Here is a 14,845-nt window from a genome sequence, read left to right as displayed (position 1 = left end):
CCAATACCTGCTAAGATGGCTATAATAAAAATAAGTTGGCAAGGATACGGAGAAACTGGAACGCTTGTGCATTACTGGTAGCAATGTCAAATGGTGCTGCTTCTGTGGAAAACAGTATGGTGGATTCCTCAAAAAAGTTAAACATAGTATCACCATATGACCCTGCAGTTCCACTGCTAGTAATAAACTCAAAAGGGCTGAAAACAGGCACTCAAACAGGTACATGATATACCTATTCACAACAGCGCTATTCACTATAGCCAACAGGTGGAAACAGCCCAAATATCCATCACTGTATGAGTGGAGAAAAAAATTGTGCCTATCCATACAATGGAATATCATTCAGTCATAAAAAGGAATGAAGTACTGATACATGCTGCAACATAGATAAACCTTGAAAATATTATCCTAAGTAAAAGAAGCCATACACAAGAGGTCACTTATTGTACCATTTCTATAAACGATTAAGAACAGATAAATCCATACAGCCAGAATGCCAATTGCTGATTGCCAGGTGCTGTGGGAGGTAGAATGGGGAGAAACTACTTAACAGGAAAGGAGTTTTACTTTGCAGGTACAGAAATGTTCTGGAACTAGATAGAAGTGGTGAGTATACAACCATTGATTACACTTAGTACTGTAAATGTGCTAAATGCTCCTGATTTGTTCAATTTAAAATAGTTAATTTGGCTGGGCCCGGTGGCTCATGCCTGTAATCCCAGCACTTTGGGAGGCCGAGGTGGGTGGATCACCTGAGGTCAGGAGTTTGAGACCTGCCTGGCCAACATGGTGAAATCCCATCTCTACTAAAAATACAAAAATTAGCCAGGCGTGGTGGCACATGGCTGTAATCCCAGCTACTCAGGAGGCTACGACAGGAGAATCGCTTGAACCTGGAGACAGAGGTTGCAGTGAGCTGAGATGCACCACTGCACTCCAGCCTGGGTGACAAGAGTGAAACAATATCTCAAAAAGCAAACAAACAAAAAAACCCAAAAAAACCCCAGTTAATTTTGTTATGTGAATTTCTCCTCAATAAGTTATTTAAACAAAGTAAGATAATAAGTGTTAATGAGAAAGTGGAGAAACTAAAATCTTTATTATACTGCCTGTGTAAGTGTAAAATGGTACAGTACTTTGGAAAACAGTCTGGCAATTCCCTAACTGGTTAAAACATAGTTAATGTATGACCCAGCAATCCATTACTAGGTATATACCCTAGAGAAATGAAAATATATGTCTACAAAAACCCAAACACAAATGCTAATAGCAGTATTATGCATATAGCCAAAAGTAGAAACAACTAAAATATGTATTACCTAATAAATGGATAAAAATACTCTCATATAACTATATAATGGAATATTCTGTTTTAAAATTGTGGTGAGTATTGCACATATCTGTGAATATACTAAGACCCTTTTAGTTGTGCATTTTAAATAGATGAATTATAGAGCATGTAAATTGTACTTCAAGAAAGCGGTTAAAAAATGTTCTCAGTAATGAAGACCTATATTTGCCTTTACAGTTCCAAAATGGTACTCACCTTTGCCATCACATAAATGGCACACATTAATAATTGGTCCAGATGTCTGTCCATCATAAGTTCAGGACACTGAATTATGGAGAATTCAAAGCAGGTCCAGATTTTTTTCCTCAGTTCATCTGAAATATCTAGTTTGGCACAGAGATCCCGAAGGCGGACAGCTGCTAAATGGTATACCTAGGAGATAAACAAAAACATTTCAAACTGTGTTTAACACTTGTATTTCCCAAGCTCATGCTCTGGTAAGAGTACGTGAAAAATTACCTTTCTAAAGAAAAGTGATAAAGAGCTGGTTTTCCTGGGTCTATTACTACTGCTGGTTACAGACTGGCCTTGCTTCTGCTGTTGGCCACCTGGGGAAATCTGTTGAATGGCCACTTGACCAGGGACTTGCAAAGTTGTTCCTGTCATCTGTTGAGAGCTCAGACTTCCAGCCAGGGCCTGAGCACTGAGGGGCTGGATGGAGCCTGTCACAGCTTGTGCCTGCCCCCCAACATTGACTTGGACAGGGAAGAATGTTATCCCTCCATTTTCATTGGCAATACCTAGTTTGTGACAGAGAAAAAAGGCATGAAGAAAATGTTGATAATAAGAGGTTCTCCAGGCAGAGGTTTACAATTTCTCCTCTCCCAAACCCTCTCTCCCCATCACTCCTCTGTCCCCTACGTCACTCTAGCCAAACCTCAGGTAACTTTTCAATACACGCCACAGAGAAGGAACTCAATATCCAACTCTGCCTTCCTTACCTTGCACAGGAATGGTTACTGTTTGCCCATTGTTGGCTGTGACAGTGGCGGTTGCCATGGTGACCAAAGTCTGTCCAGGAACCGGTGTGACAGAAACAGGCTCCCCAGATACATTCTGCACAGGGACGGCATTGACTAGAGGCTGTGGGGGCATGCGCCCAGGTGTCCCTCCATCAGAGGGGCTATCATTCTCAACAAATAGCCGCCTTCTGGTAGTGCTGGCTGGTGGGGAGCTGTATCTATCGTATAATGTGGTTGGAGATGTTATGCCTAGGTTCAAAACAAATCAAACAAAGCATTTCACTGAAGGAGACTCAGATCTGACTTTCATCCAAGCTGTTATGTTCAAAAATAACTACAGTGTTTGAAATACTTCATAATTCAAAAAGCAAACAAGAATTACATAAGTCATCTTACCTATATCCATTAGTGAGTTTTCATTAGTGTTCAGTGAACACAACTGAGAGCAAATTTTAAAATGGAATTTTTTGTCTTGCAGTGTTCCTTTCTCCTCTCCCCCTTTCCCAAATCAGACCCGACTCTGTCTTCCACTACTGAAGAACCTTCATGATTTAAGGAATTACCCTTTTTTTCTGTACTACATTTTTCTATAATATTTTCTGCCATATTTAGTTTCCACCTACCACTCACGTAAGATGTGATTTTACTATAGAGCCACTACTTCTTAAGGGGACATGATTGGTAGTATGTCATCTAGGAGCATTCCGCCACCAGTTTTATCAATTTTGATCTTTGTCTTTTTCCACATATAAAAATTATTAAAACTCAATAATGTTCTTAAGCAAGGTAGACATGCATGATTTGGATTCAATTAAGCATAATTTATTTTTTTAAAACAGTTTATATACCATAAATTTCATCCACTTAAATTGTACAATTCAATGGTTTGGGGTAAACTGTTATTTTTTTTTATTTTTTGAGACATAGAGTCTTACTCTATCACCCCGGCTGGAGTGCAGTGGCCTGATCTTGGCTCAATACAACCTCTGCCTCCTGGGTTAAAGTGATTCTTGTGCCTCAGCCTCCTGAGTAACTGGGATTAGAGGCATATGCCACCAGGCATGGCTAATTTTTGTATTTTTAGTAGAGATGGGGTTTCACCATGTTGGCCAGGCTGGTCTCAAACTCCTGACCTCAGGTGATCCACCCGCCTTGGCCTCCCAAAGTGCTGGTATTACAGGCTAGTTTTTTAAAATTGTGGGTTTAAAAAATATATATATAAATATGTATATTTTTATATATAAATATATATATTTGTATATATATACTTATAAATATATGTGTATATATTTTTATATATATTTATAAATATATATATGTATATATATTTATATAACAAAATTTACCATTTCATCCATTTTTAAGTATACGATTCAGTGGTACGATTAAGTGTATGATTCAGTGGTATCAATTACATTTACAATGTGGCCACAACAATCACCACTGTTTGTAAAACTTCTTCATTATCTGAACAACCTATTAAGGCTTAGTCTATTTTTAAGTATTCACAATAATGTATGAATTTTTGAGAAGCATTTCTTCCTTCTTCTGTGTCCACCTCTAAGAGCTGTGCATCAGTGTGTTTTTAAATTTTAAAACATATGTAGGAAGTTTGTAAGAAGTATTGATAGGAGTAAATACTAATAAATTGTGGCTTAACATTTCAATTTCCAGATGATAACAAAAGTAAATAAACTTACTAGATTTGTATTTGATACAACGCTGCAGAATCAGAAAGAATACATTATGATCATTTTTTCTTGTAAAATATCAAGAGATCTCAGGAAAACTGAGAAGTGATAAGTACAAAGAAAATGAAGTTTAAAGTCAAGTCTTCCTAATCTGTAGATTAGGGAAGGGAAAATTCTACAAAAATAGACTAAGAAAGACCAACTGTCAGATCTTTCAAAAATAAGGACTTTTCATAAGGATCATCCATGTCTATTAAGTATACACTGACCTAGAGTGATTTTTGTTTTTTTTGGGGGGGGTAGAGATGGCATCTTGCTATGTTGCCCAGGATGGTCTTGAACTCCTGGGCTCAAGCGATCCTCCCGACTAGGTGTCCCACAGTGCAGGGGTTACAGGCATGAGCCACCATGCCCAGCCTAGAGTGATTCCTGACTTTAAAACTCGTATTTCTTCTGTAGCCAGTTCTTACCAATTACATTATAAAAGTGATCTAGAAATAAGGATATTCTTTGAATTGGATCCAAGGATTTAGAACTCTCTGGATTTACTGAATTGCTCTTTAAAAAGCAGTTCTCTCTCACATATGTAAACTAAAACCTTTCACCTTGCAGATCTTCTAAGCAGCTGCCTAAAAAATATAAACCAGATGGATAGCAAAACTGCCCTTTTCTGTATTTCTTGGGCCAGCAGTAATGTCATTAACTAGGGTAGCACAGCTCAACACAGTAGAACACACTCAGTTGTCTTAACTCACTGCCTTGTCTATACCTAACTGGATCATGCAGCTCTATCTTTAAGAAGGCTTTTCTATTTCTCCTGATTTTAAAAGTAATACGTATTTGCCTTAAAAATTTTACAGAAATCACCAGGAATTCTATCACCCAACAATGATCTTAACAGTTTGGTTTTTCCATTTCCACCATTTTGCATGCTCATAAATAAACATACACTTTAAAAATAGGGATCATATTAAATATATAGCAGTCGGCCAGGCACAGTGCCTCATGCCTGTAATTCTAGCACTTTGGGAGGCCGAGGCAGGCGGATTGCTTCAAGTCAGGAGTTCGAGGCCAGCCTGGCCAATATGGCAAAACGTCTCTACAAAAATACAGAAAATTAGCTAGGCGTGGTGGCGCATGCCTGTAGTCCCATCTACTCAGGAGGGTGAGGCATGAGAATTGCTTGAACCCGGCAGGCAGAGGTTGCAGTGAGCTGAGATTGGGCTGCTGCACTCTAGCTTGAGCGACAGAGCGAGACTCTGTCTCAAAAGAAAAAAAAAAAATTAAATAAATATAGCAGTCTATCGTCTATCCTTTTAAAAGATACCTGTTATATCATGCATTTTCCTGTGTTCTTAAATAGTCTTTAAAGGCCCTTCTTTTAAGTGATTCATGTGACACAAAAATGCATGGAATATTTTCTTCTAATATATACCCTATTAACTTCACTTATAGGGTTAAATAAAATTTAAATTTCCAGATAGTAAGCCCCAAAATATTCCCCTAGTATTTTAAACTTACTCCTTCCAAGACCTCCAGTATCAGCACGAACTTCAGTCACCCTTCTGGGAGTCAAAGGGGAGCCCGCAATGCAAATTTCATCTGCCCTTTCCAGGTTCTGAGGTGGCATGACCTGTGAAGAATTGGTTACACAGAATGCCAGGATCCAAAACAGCACTTTAATTAGAAATCCAATAGTAATCTAAGGCAGAAAAAGTCTCTTAACAATTATTCCATCTAAATAAAATCAGCTGTCTTTCCCATTTTCATAATAAAGTTAAAAAAAAAAACTTTTGTCAGTCAAAAAATGCAAAACCTTGTAATTGGATACTAAATATGAGTCAACCTTCATTACTGGTTTGGAGAGTTTGAATATCAACCACTCTAAAGCAGGGGTCCCCAACCCTGGGCCGTGGACCCTGTTAGGAACCGGGCAACATAGCAGGAAGTGAGCGGCAGGCAAGTAAGCAAGCGAGCAAAGCTTCATCTGTATTTATAGCTGCTCCCCATCACTCACATTGCTACCTGTGCTGGCCGCCTGTCAGATTAGTGGTGGCATTAGATTCTCATAGGAGTGTGAACCCTATTGTGAACTGCATACGTAAGGGATCTAGGTTGCATGCTCCTTATGAGAATCTAATGCCTGCTCATCTGTCACTGTCTCCCACCACCTCCAGATGGGACCATCTAGTTGCAGGAAGACAAGCTCAGGGCTCCCACTGACTGTATATTTTGGTGAATTATGTAATTATTTCATTATATATTACCACGTAATAATAATAGAAATAAAGTGTGCAATAAATGTAAGGCATTTGAATCATCCCAAAATCTCTCCCACCCCCAACCCTGTCCATGGAAAAATTGTCTTCCATGAAATTGGTCCTTGGTGCCAAAAAGGTTGGACCACTGCTCTATGGGAGAGAAACTTGATAAGGAAATCAAGAAAGAACACTGAATTTTTACTCTGTCACCAAAATCTTAGGACAACTACAAATTATCTGACTCGTTTCCTCTTTGACATGGGGTGAAGTATGACAGGTCACTTACCTTACTTAAGGGTGTATGTCTGCTGCCTAAACCCTGAAGGCTGGGTAGTGAGCCAAGGCCATGGTGCCCAGCCAAGGAGCAGGTGTCCCTGATAACCCAAACATCCCAGAGAGGATCTGAGAAACTACCAAGGAAAACAGTCCCATCGTGCACACACATAGTAGGCAAAGAGCCAGAAAATTAGCAGCTTAGCAATGGGAGGTGGTGAGGATCTCTAGAGCTGTCCTGCTGCTACCTAGGAGTACCCTGTATATAAGTCTTTTATTTTTCCCCACCACCTCTGCCTCCTCCATATGTAAGTCTCTTTTTTTTTTTTTGGGACGGAGTCTCGCTTTTGTTGCCCAGACTGAAGTGCAATGGCACAATCTTGGCTCACCGCAACCTCCACCTCCCGGGGTTCAAGCAATTCTTCCGCCTCATCCTCCCAAGTAGCTGGGATTACAGGCATGCATCACCACGCCTGGTTAATTTTTTGTATTTTTATAGAGACGGGTTTTCTCCATGTTGGTTAGGCTGGTCTCAAACTCCCAACCTCAGGTGATCCACCGGTCTCCGCCTCCCAAAGTGCTGGGATTACAGGCATGAGCCACCACGCCCAGCCCCTACATATCTAAGTCTTAATAAACATATCTACTTGCCAAGCTGGACTTGTCTGAGTCATTCTTTGTCTCTTGGCACCTTCCTAATTTGCGGGTAGAGAGGGACGACGTTACAGTCCCAAGTTTTTCTCATAACAAGGTGTAATTAATTACAACATATTAAACCCAATTGCCACCCTCCCATCCCCAAAAGGATTATTAATAGATTAGATATTGATGTATTTTTCTCATAAAAAGATGTTATTTTCACAAACCTCTTCACATGTAGGAACTCTGTTCTCATTGTCTCTAATTTTTTCCCAGAGTGGAGACTCTGGTTTCCATGCCAAATGATCTAAGATCTGTTCTTCAATCTGATTAAGGTGTTTTACCACCTCTCTACAAAGGCCATCTTCTGCTCTAATGAATACTTCTATCACCTGAAATAAAAAATGTCCTGATTCACTGAATAATAATTATTAAATATTTTTGAATATTTAGACAAGAAATTAGTCAAAAATTACAAGTTGAAATATTTTGAAACAGCTGCTCTTCCTTTTACTGTCTTTGTAAATAATTATAGTTCAAACCATGTGAATTATATAAAATGGTTTACATTGTGATGTATTTCAAAAGTTTTTAATGAAAATACATGTATATTGAGGTTGAAAAACATTACTCTTAAAATTTCATATAAAAATCTCTAAACATTTAATCTATACCACTATAAAAATTAGTTTTGACTATCTTATGAGAGTTAAGATAAACTCATATGCTAACTCAGTATCAAGAAATAGCTACCAAATCAATGCTTTAACTCTATGCCTCTCTGTAACACATGAAAGAGAACTTTCATTTTTTTCTGACATTTACAGTGGTATTTAATTTTCATAAAATAAAAAAAGGCTGCTATACAAGATTAGCTAGTGACATGTGTGCTACTTTTTTAAGCCTTCTCATCTCATAAAAATCACAGTATTCTAAAAACTGTTATTACATAAAGAGAGGAATCAAAGCTTTTACCCAAAATGGATCTTTCATACAATATTAAAAAATTTACATAGGTCTTAAGATTCTATTTCTTTTCTACTCCACAAATAGTGATTAATTATGTAATTAAAAACAGAATAAATATACTTAGATGTTAACTTGAACTAAATGACTAACAACAGGAAGTTAGTCTCATCTACAATATCCACATTATATCATATTTTTAAAAATACCTTATAAAAATGATAAAGAGGCACTTCAAATATTTCAGTAATAAATGGAAAATTCCCAGGAGGCTTGTAAGAAAAAGTGACGACCTCAAGGCAGCAGGCCAACAGAGATCTGTGGAAGGCATCTTGTTCCAGAATACCCTATAAAATACAGTTATTAGCATTCAAAAACATTTACTTAATCTAAAAAGTCATTTCATACCCAGTGAATTTAAGTGAAAATACCAAAGAAAGTCTCATTTTCTGACTGAGTGCAAAGTGTATGCTTATTTTCTTACAAAACCTTTCTTAATTATATAAATAAAGCCCATTTTTTAGTGGAGGAAACATATTAAAGGAATGTATGAGACTTTTAAAACCTTACCTATTATATCTTAAAAGAGATTACATCTCTAACCAAAATACACACACCCCCTGATGCTTAGAAGAACAATGACAGAGAAAGATGTTTCAAAACAGTATTTACAGTCAGTGCTATAAAAAACTGAAAGGGGGGCCAGGCGCGGTGGCTTATGCCTGTAATGCTAGCACTTTGGGAGGCCAAGGTGGGCAGATCACCTGAGGTCAGGAGTTCGAGACCAGCCTGACCTACATGGTGAAACCCCATCTCTACTAAAAATAGAAAATTAGCCAGGTGTGGTGGCACACACCTGTAGTCCCAGCTACTCAGAGGCTGAGGCAGGAGAAGCACTTGAACCCAGGAGGTAGAGGCTGCAGTGAGCCAACACTGCACCACTGCACTCCAGCCTGGGCAACAAGAGCGAAACTCTGGCTCAAAAAAAAAAAGAGAGAAAAAAAAGAAAAAAAAAAATTGAAAGGGGCCAGGCGGGTGGCTCATACCTATAATCCCAGCACTTTGGGAGGCCAAGGCGGGCAGATCACTTGAGGTCCAGAGTTTGAGACCAGCCTGGGCAATACTGTTCAAGAATCGCTTGAATCTGGGAGGCAGAGGTTGCAGTGAGCCAAGATTGTACCACTACACTCTAGCCTGGGCAACAGAGTGAGACTCTGTCTCAACAACAAACCCAAAAAAACAGAAAAGCAAGCAGGCAGGTGACTGGCTAGATGACCATGTACCAAAAGTCAATATGTTTATCACAGGATGACATTAATCATAGGTGATTTTTATTTTCTTCTTTTTGCTTATAATTTTCCAACATTGTAAACAATTATTATTTTTTAATTAAAAGCTACTGAGGCACCAAAAGCACAGGTAACAGGCCAGGCGCAGTGGCTCACGCCTGTAATCCTAGCACTTTGGGAGGCCAAGGCGCACAGACCACCTGACGTCTGGGGTTCCAGACCTGCCTGGCCAAACATGGCAAAACCCCGTCTCTACTGAAAATACAAAACTTAGCTGGGCATGGTGGCACATGCCTATAATCCCAGCTACTTGGGAGACTGAGGCAGGAGAATTGCTTGAACCCAGGAGGCAGAGGTTGCATTGAGCCGAGATCGTGCCATTATACTCAAGCCTGGGCGACAGTGCAAGACTCCATCTCAAATAATACATACATACATACATACATACATACATACATACACACACACACACACACATTAAAAAAAAGCACAGGCAACTAGTGAAAAAATAAATTGGATTTCATCAAAATTAAAAACTTTTGTGCATGAAAGGAGACTATAAATAAAGTAAAAAAACAACCTACAGAATGGGGCAGGAAGGAAATTATGTTTTACTGCGCTGATCAATACATTGGTTATTTTACTCACAGATAAATCCATGTCTCCTAGTCTTTTTTGTTCCTGCTCAATAACAGATTCTAATACTTTATAATAAAGCATCTCCGCAAAACGAAAATGTTTGCTGGCAATTTCTGTAGAAATAATAAAAAAATCCACAAAAATGGCACACAAAGAAAATAAAGGCCCATTCATCCTTCTTTACTCACAAAATAAAATTTAAAAACCAACCCAATACTTTAGATATGCAAACTTCTTATGACTGGTGTTTTAATTATCCCTAAGATACCTTAATTTTCTTCATGGTAACAGTCACATTTTTCTAAAATTATTAAATGAATTTGCACATAAAGAACTATAATATTATTTAAGACTTACACCCTTTTATCCCCTCTATGGTTGAACAAAACAAACCCACGCTAAGAGGTATGTAACTGGCTTACTATTCCACACCTACTTAGTTCCAATTCCTGACATCAAACAATTCCCAGGCCAGGGCCCATAACAGTGATATCTTCTGTCCTTATTCTCAATATGTTAAGAATCACTACGCTTCTATTTCATTTCCAGTTTACAAAAACAAAAAACAAAAAACTAAAGATTTGCAGATAAAAAAGCATCAGAAGTCCATTAAAATAAAAATACCACTCTAAAATTTCTATCTTACTGAGAAGGGCTCAGAAATCACTTGGTTGACCAGAAAAATTGGATAGCCATATCCTAGCCCTCAGTCTAAAGTCATAAATCTTTTCCTCATCTTTCTTAGTTAGTAAGAAATGACTCCATTTAGTTAAACTTCAAACATAAGAGCAGAATAACAATATTAAACCTTACCTTTAGCACAATTACTGAAATCCTCATCTGGCTGGAAGTGCTGAGAATATATTTCAAACATTTCTTTCAGTCTGTTAGCAATAGCCTGGGTTGGATCTCTGGAACATGTCCTAAAAAGGTAATGAGAAATAACATAATTTAAAGGTCCTGGCAAGTCACAAGGGGATAAAATGTTTCTATAACTTCACTAACATGTACATATAAAACACTCTGAACAGAAACTATACACTTCCCAAATTAATCCAAGAGATCCTATACTTCCTTTTCAAAGGTGGTGGTATTACCAGTTGGAATGGAAAAAAAAAAAACTTTTCTTGTGTGGGGCTACACCTTTTATTTTATATATTTATTTATTTTTTGAGACAGAGTCTCACTCTGTCATCCAGGATGGAATGCAGTGGTGCAATCTTGGCTCACTGCAACCTCCACCTCCCAGGTTCAAGTGATTCTCCTGCCTCAGCCTCCAAGTAGCTCGGACTGCAGGCACCTGCCACCACGCCCAGCTAATTTTTGTATTTCTAGTAGAGATGGCCATGTTGGCCAGGCTGGTCTCGAACTCCTGGCCTCAAGTGATCCACCTGCCTCAGCCTCCCAAAGTGTTAGGATTACAGGAATGAGCCACCTTGCCCGGCCGGGGCTACACCTTTCACTGCAGGAAGTTTAGCAACCTTGGCCTGGGCTCATTCGATGTCTATGACTGTCCCCCACCTGTCCTTCACATCCCCCAGTCACTGATGATCCAAAATTGCCCTTAACTACTTCCGTAGAGGGCAGTACAACTCCCATTAAGAACACCTGGAAGAAAATAGAATGAAGGAGTGTAAAACCCATACTACAGACTCATATAAATTGTTCCTGGCATTCTACATTTTTCCCCACAAATGAGGTTTATTTCAGTCTTTTTATTATTAGAAAGGAATATATGTTCAATGCAGAAGCATTATACAAATTATCACCATGTAAGTTTTTGTAACAACTGTTTTTATCTTGATCATATATATATAATTATATACATATTCTTTGTGAAAATGAAGTTTAAAAAATTATAAAGAGAATAAAATCAATTATAGTCCTGCTAGAGATAACTATTGAATACATAACTATTGAACTATTATATATATAAGCAGAAGTTTTCTGGGAACACACACACACATACCTTTCTACAAAAACAGGACCCTTTATTTTACCTAGTATTTACTGGTAATATTTAACCCCACTAATGGTACCTAAGATTTAAAACGCTGTTATGCCTAGTTAGAAACTGTAAAGAGATCTGGAAGATACAGAGATTAAGATGGCTTCTGAAATGTATTTACAAAATGCTTCTAAATTCAAGGCAAACAAGGTGCATCTGAAAAACATGACTCAGGAAGAGGCCACAGAGATATAACTTGTTAAGTATAAATCACAATCAAGTTTATGAATAAAGTAGACTTCACAAAAATGTAAAGGAAAAGTAGTTGGCATTTAAGAAGCCTGGCTATGAGTGGGAAATTACTTATGTGTACATATAGGGTCTTCTTGATATACCACCATCAGAAATAAAATGGGGTCCTTTTGGGTCTAGTCATCATATCATAAGGTTATAGGACTGAGAGAGACCTTGGAGGTAACTTTTCTTTTCTTTTCTTTTCTTTTTTTTTTTTGAGACGGAGTCTCGCTCTGTCACCCAGGCTGGAGTGCAGCGGCGCGATCTCGGCTCACTGCAAGCTCCGCCTCCTGGGTTTACGCCATTCTCCTGCCTCAGCCTCTCAAGTAGCTGGGACTACAGGCACCCGACACCTCGCCCGGCTAGTTTTTTTTTTTTTGTATTTTTTAGTAGAGACGGGGTGGAGGTAACTTTTCAAATCAGCTTGCCAAAGGTTATGCGTAAGACGATGAGATTCAGCCTACTGGGCTTTTAACTAAAACTCAGTGATATTCCTACCAGTCTCAGGGAGATCAAAGAAACTAAATGCAGTGAACTTCCTTTCCAGGATAAGGATGTTTTATAGAGTTTACAAAAGTTACAGTGGTTTTTGTCCTGCTTTATGAACATGTGGAACTCCATTAATCTTTTCAAATCTGAGTCACCCTTCAGAACTTACCTCAGGTTCAACCCTCTTCACAAAGGCCTTTGACAATTCCCATCTTCACTGAGCTTCCCTCTGCCCCCACCCCACCACTCCCTGAAATCTTGAAAGAACAGTTGGCAAAGACAGTTCTGTGCTTTATTCTACAGTGTCTGGTGTTATCAGTTACTGTGTCTTGTATTATATTAAAAAAATCTGAGGAAAGAAGATCTTCCACTTATACATCTTATTGCTAGGTCCTCTACAGACTCACAACAGGACTCAGTATACAATTGATATAAAATTATTCATGGGTGAATTAAGGCATTAATAATGAAAAAATAGGAAACTGGAAAATGGTCAATAACCAAATCTTAGCAAGCAGACAGGGCTCAAACTAACCTGAGAATCTGTTCCAATTTCTCACTTGGTGCATTCCTGAGGCCTGTCAGCATGGTGTGAAGACGACTCAAGCTATGCGTAGCTGTAGAAACTGGGGTCACACAAGGGCTGTTCTCCTTAATGTACCTAACACCAGTTAGGGGTGTGGAGATTCTAAGTGCTTTGGACTAGAGAAAAAAACAGTTACACAGAATAAAAATTTTTAAAAGAACATCATTTTAGGCCAGAAAGACTTTAATTCACTTCACAAATGAGACTTCAAGCGAGTAAAACTTTATCTTTACAATATCAATACATTTTGCTGACTCAAATGTCACCATTCTTGGAATTTAAACGTAACAGCATTAAGAGCTGCCAATATCCATGTGAAGATGAAGGCTTGAAAGAATAATTTGTATTTTAGCTAACTAAAAGTTTGTCTCTTAAAAGTTAAAACTCTAGGCCGGGCGCGGTGGCTCAAGCCTGTAATCCCAGCACTTTGGAAGGCCAAGCCGGGCGGATCACGAGGTCAGGAGATCGAGACCATCCTGGCTAACCCGGTGAAACCCTGTCTCTACTAAAAAATACAAAAAACTAGCCGGGCGAGGTGGCGGGCGCCTATAGTCCCAGCTACTTGGGAGGCTGAGGCAGGGGAATGGCATGAACCCAGGGAGGTGGAGCTTGCAGTGAGCTGAGATCGCGCCACTGCACTCCAGCCTGGGCGACAGAGCAAAACTCCGTCTCAAAAAAGTTACAACTCTAAAATAAGGTATAGCTCCCTACATTCCCTCTTGTAAGATTTATGCTCAGAGGCAAAGATAAGCATTCTGCTCACCTGAAAAAATTAAGATTATTCTCAGCTCTGAGAAACAGAATTTCACAATTCCCATCTACTGCTATTTTTGCAGACACTCAAAGATAAAAGAAAATTGTGAATTAAATTTGGTTGAAAAAAATCCATTTAAGAAAAGCCTACTGATATAGTTTGACTATGTCTGCATCAAAACCTCAACTTGAATTGTATTTCCCAGAATTCCCATATATCGTGTGAGGCACCCAGTGGGAGGTAAATGAATCATGGAGGCCAGTCTTTCCCGTTCTATTCTTGTGATAGTGAATACGTCCCACGAGATCTGATGGGCTTATGAGGGGTTTCCGCTTTTGCTTCTTCCTCATTTTTCTCTTGCCACCGCCATGTTAAGAAGTGCCTCTCGCCTCGCACCATGATGCTGAGAACTCCCCAGCCATGTGGAACTGTAAGTCCAATTAAACCCCTTTTTGTTCCCACTTTCAGGTATGTTTTTATCAGCAGCATTAAAATGAACTAATACACCCACTATCCAAATATTCAAATTTGCTTCAGAGAGAGATAATAAAATGAACATTCCCTAAAAAGGCAACTTGATGCAGAACAGCCTTCATTGGTCTTCCTGGCCCTCCTCTACCTTTGGTTACCAGAATCTATCACAGTTTTTCCCATTAAAGTAGACAGGTCTTCAGAGAAACAAGTTAAAGTCAACATTCTTGAC

The 14,845-nt window shown here is 38.8% G+C and overlaps 1 protein-coding gene across 7 annotated transcripts in view; it reads right to left on the bottom strand.

The window, feature by feature from the left end:
* The window catches only part of LOC105494099 (RB transcriptional corepressor like 2), a 128,484-nt gene that overhangs the window by 24,240 nt on the left and 89,399 nt on the right, over window positions 1-14,845 (bottom strand). For all 7 annotated transcript variants that reach the window (XM_011762210.3, XM_011762207.2, XM_071084534.1 and 4 more), the window contains 9 exons: window positions 13,338-13,504; window positions 10,885-10,994; window positions 10,081-10,184; window positions 8,353-8,490; window positions 7,405-7,569; window positions 5,526-5,637; window positions 2,293-2,562; window positions 1,811-2,091; window positions 1,547-1,723 (listed from right to left, as the gene is read on the bottom strand). In XM_011762210.3, coding sequence (XP_011760512.1) covers window positions 1,547-1,723; window positions 1,811-2,091; window positions 2,293-2,562; window positions 5,526-5,637; window positions 7,405-7,569; window positions 8,353-8,490; window positions 10,081-10,184; window positions 10,885-10,994; window positions 13,338-13,504 — 1,524 coding nt within the window. The remainder of the gene's footprint in view (window positions 1-1,546; window positions 1,724-1,810; window positions 2,092-2,292; window positions 2,563-5,525; window positions 5,638-7,404; window positions 7,570-8,352; window positions 8,491-10,080; window positions 10,185-10,884; window positions 10,995-13,337; window positions 13,505-14,845) is intronic.

The sequence above is a fragment of the Macaca nemestrina genome, chromosome 18 (genome assembly GCF_043159975.1).
Source record: "Macaca nemestrina isolate mMacNem1 chromosome 18, mMacNem.hap1, whole genome shotgun sequence".
In the NCBI taxonomy this organism is placed as follows: domain Eukaryota; kingdom Metazoa; phylum Chordata; class Mammalia; order Primates; family Cercopithecidae; genus Macaca; species Macaca nemestrina.
The sequence above is the reverse complement of the archived record's forward strand: the minus strand, read 5'-3'. Positions and strand labels throughout refer to the sequence as shown.